Genomic DNA, 3332 nt, shown 5'->3' on the forward strand with positions numbered 1-3332 from the left:
TTCATCAAGTCATAAGATGAGAGGGCTTGGAGATCTATGCTCTCGAGTTGGACTCCACCAATTGAAAAAGATGATAAAGGTGATTCAAAGGTAAAATCTGAACTTGAGTGATCCATTGAAGATGAAAAATTATCTGGTTATAATAATAAAGCTTTCCATGCAATTTTTAATGGTGTTGGTGAATGCTTTATAAAATTGATATCATCTTGTGAATCTGCAGAGGCATGGAAAATCATTTAAACTCAGTTTGAAGGTACCGCTGATGTAAGGAGATTACATTTTACCATGTTGCAAACTAGATTTTATGAGTTAAGAATGTTGGAAACTGAAACTTTATCTGAGTTTTATGAAAAGTTATCTGATATTGCTAATGAGTTTTTTGCCTTGGGAGAAAAACTAGATGAATCTGTGTTGGTTCGAAAAATAGTTCGTGTGCTTCCAGACAGGTTTGACACAAAATTGCTAGCAATGGAGGAGGCTAAGGATTTTGGCAAAATGAAGGTTGAGGAGCTTATGGGTTCGTTAAGAACATTTGAGCTAAATCAACAAATAAAGCAAAAGGGTAAGCCGAATCCTTCAATTGAAAAAAGAAAAGGTATTGCATTTAAAGTTTCTGATGATGAAATGGCCTTGTTAACAAAAAATTTTCAAAAGTTCATGAAAAAGGTTGGAAATAAAAAGATTTTTTCAAAAACTCCAAAAGGTAACATCTCTTCTAAACCTTTTGTTTCTAACAATAAAAAGGGTATTCAATGCCAGGAATGTGAAGGTTATGGTCATATTCAATCTGAATGTGCCAACACATTGAAAAAGAATAAAAAAAAGGTTTTAATGTTACTTGGATTGATGATGATTTTGAAAGTAGTGAAGAGGATAATGAGAAAGTTGCTTTAACCAGTGTTTTGTCAAGTGCTTTTCAGGAAAGAGGAAATTTTTTGTGTTTAAACAATACCTTGATTGATGTCAATAAAAAGGAAATTGACTTGGATTCAGACGAGTCAAAACTCAATGAGGAATCATTGGCTGAATCATACAAGGTAATGTATGGTAAGTGGTTACAAGTTTATACTGAAAATCGTTTCTTGGTTAAAATGAATAAAGAATTGTCTCACAACATCAAAGATCTTGAAGAAAAAAAAAAATAAATTTTGTGAATTTGAGTTGTGTTAAATTTTTTTTGAAATTGTATTTTTGACAAAAGAACTTGACAAATTGAAAAGAAATGTTAAAATGCTAAATCCAGTATCTACCATTTTTGAGGAGGTTCAAAATTCAGGTCAACCGAGTCATGCTGGATTGGGTTTCGTTGAAACCAATCGAAAATGAATACTAAATTTGTTAAATATGAAAATATGTCTTCTAGATATTCTAATTTAACTTTGCAGGGTTCTGTTTTTACAGCAGAACGTTGTGTTTCTACAGAAATGAAGCAGTCGGATAAGCCTAAAAATTCTCATGGGAAAAAGAAACGTTTCATTCCCTCTTGTCATTTTTGTGGAGTAAAAGGTCACATTCGACCTAGATGTCTTACTGTGCAGTTTATCTTTAGCTCTAATTTTTTTTGTAAATTTTAAAGTGTTTCAAAATAAACATGTTTTTCAAAAACAAAAATGGGTTGTCAAAAATAAATGTCTTGCTGGTATCTCTTGTTTTAAAACTACTGCTTCTCAAATGTGGTATTTTGACAGTGGTTGTTCCAGGCACATGATAGGTGATAAAGACTTTCTTGTCAACATTAGACCAATGCAATGTGAAGAAAATTACTTTTGGTAATGGTCTAGCTGGAAATGTCATAGGGATGGGAGCTCTTAATTTTGAAGGTCTACCCAGGCTTAAGAATGTAATGTTGGATGAAGGACTAAGAGCTAATCTTCTTAGCGTTAGTCAAATTTGTGATCACGGTTGCACTGTTAATTTTGATAGTAATCGTTGCTATGTTGTTAATGACCAAGATGAAATTATTTTGCAAGGGTTTAGATCTAATGATAATTGTTACACTCTCACTACATATGCTACTTGTCACTCTGCCATATATAACTCTACTGATTTATGGCATGAAAAGCTTGGACACATTCATTTAAAAAATTTGAAAAAACTGTCAAATGCAGGAATTGTTCAAGGATTACCCAAACTGGGTAAAGAATCTGTGGGAAAATGCGAACCATGTCAACTTGGTAAGCAATTGAAAATTTCTCACAAAAGTATTCCTGATGTGAGTACTCCCAATGTTCTTGAACTTCTTCATATGGATCTAATGGGTCCAATTCAGGTTGAAAGTTTGAATGGTAATAGATACATTTTTGTGTGTGTTGATGATTTCTCTCGGTTTTCATGGGTAGATTTTTTGAGAGAAAAATCTGATACTTTTGATGCTTTTAAATCTCTTTTTTTTTTGTTTTGAAATTGTGTGTGGAAAAAGATTGTAATATTGGAAAGATTGTTCGGATTAGGAGTGATCATGGAAAAGAATTTGAAAATATTGTTTATGATGAGTTTTGTAAATCTAAAGGTATTTCTCATGAATTTTCTGCTCCTAAAACTCCTCAATAAAATGGAGTCGTTGAACGAAAGAACCGAACTCTGACAGAGATGGCTAGAGTATTGTTAAACAGCAAGAAACTTACCAAAAGTCTATGGGCTGAAGCAATTAACATTGACAGAGTATTTTTGCGACCAAGTACTCATAAGACTCCTTATGAGATCTGGAAAGGTAAGAAACCAAATGTGAGTCACTTTCATGTTTTTGGCAGTGCTTGTTATATTTTGAGGGATCGTGATCATACTGGTAAATTTGATGCAAAAAGTGATGTTGGTGTGTTTATAGGATATTCTATTAACAGCAGGGCTTATCGTGTTTATAATATGTGAACCCAAACTATGATGGAATATGCTAATGTTGCTGTTGATGATCTAAAAGATTTCTCTGAGTTTTCTACAGAAGAACATATTGAAGGTTTGCTGGAAAAGTCTCCTAAACTGGCAGACGATTTGGCTACAATCACAGAATCTTTCTCTGAGGCAACACCTCAAGATTTTGTAGCTACAACTAATGATTTTCCAGAAACTTCAATGGAGAAAGAAACTGAGCAACCACCAAACATAATCACTGATCCAATTCAAAGAGAACCATCCTCCAGAGTCAAGAAGAATCATCCTACTGATCTCACACTTGGGAACATGGATGAGAGAATGGTTACTAGAAGAAGGTATGCTAATTTAATTCAATTTGTGTGTTTTGTCTCTTCTTTAGAGCCTAAAAATGTGAAGGAAGCCTTGATGGATGAAGCATGGATTCAAGCAATGCAAGAAGAGCTGGATCAATTCATTCGCAA

At 33.5% G+C, this 3332-nt stretch overlaps 1 protein-coding gene across 1 annotated transcript; it reads left to right on the top strand.

Annotated features, from left to right (window-relative positions):
• Window positions 1-315: 315 nt before the first annotated feature.
• On the top strand, window positions 316-2550 carry LOC133825452 (uncharacterized). Its single transcript, XM_062258390.1, has 6 exons — window positions 316-703; window positions 826-1047; window positions 1202-1263; window positions 1386-1506; window positions 1740-2285; window positions 2420-2550. Exons 1-6 carry the CDS (start codon window positions 316-318, stop codon window positions 2548-2550), a joined length of 1470 nt encoding a protein of 489 aa, XP_062114374.1.
• The last annotated feature ends 782 nt before the right edge of the window (window positions 2551-3332 follow it).

This window comes from Humulus lupulus, chromosome 3 (assembly GCF_963169125.1).
Source record: "Humulus lupulus chromosome 3, drHumLupu1.1, whole genome shotgun sequence".
Lineage (NCBI taxonomy): Eukaryota > Viridiplantae > Streptophyta > Magnoliopsida > Rosales > Cannabaceae > Humulus > Humulus lupulus.

What these genes read in the sequence shown, in the direction of transcription:
- LOC133825452 (XM_062258390.1), top strand. Translation starts at nt 316, where the DNA reads ATGTTGGAAACTGAAACTTTATCTGAGTTTTATGAAAAGTTATCTGAT. An exon ending in TCATTTTTGTGGAGTAAAAG is followed by an intron (nt 1,507 to 1,739) that starts GTCACATTCGAC and finishes TGTCAACATTAG; the next exon opens with ACCAATGCAATGTGAAGAAA. An exon ending in TCAGGTTGAAAGTTTGAATG is followed by an intron (nt 2,286 to 2,419) that starts GTAATAGATACA and finishes GTGTGGAAAAAG; the next exon opens with ATTGTAATATTGGAAAGATT.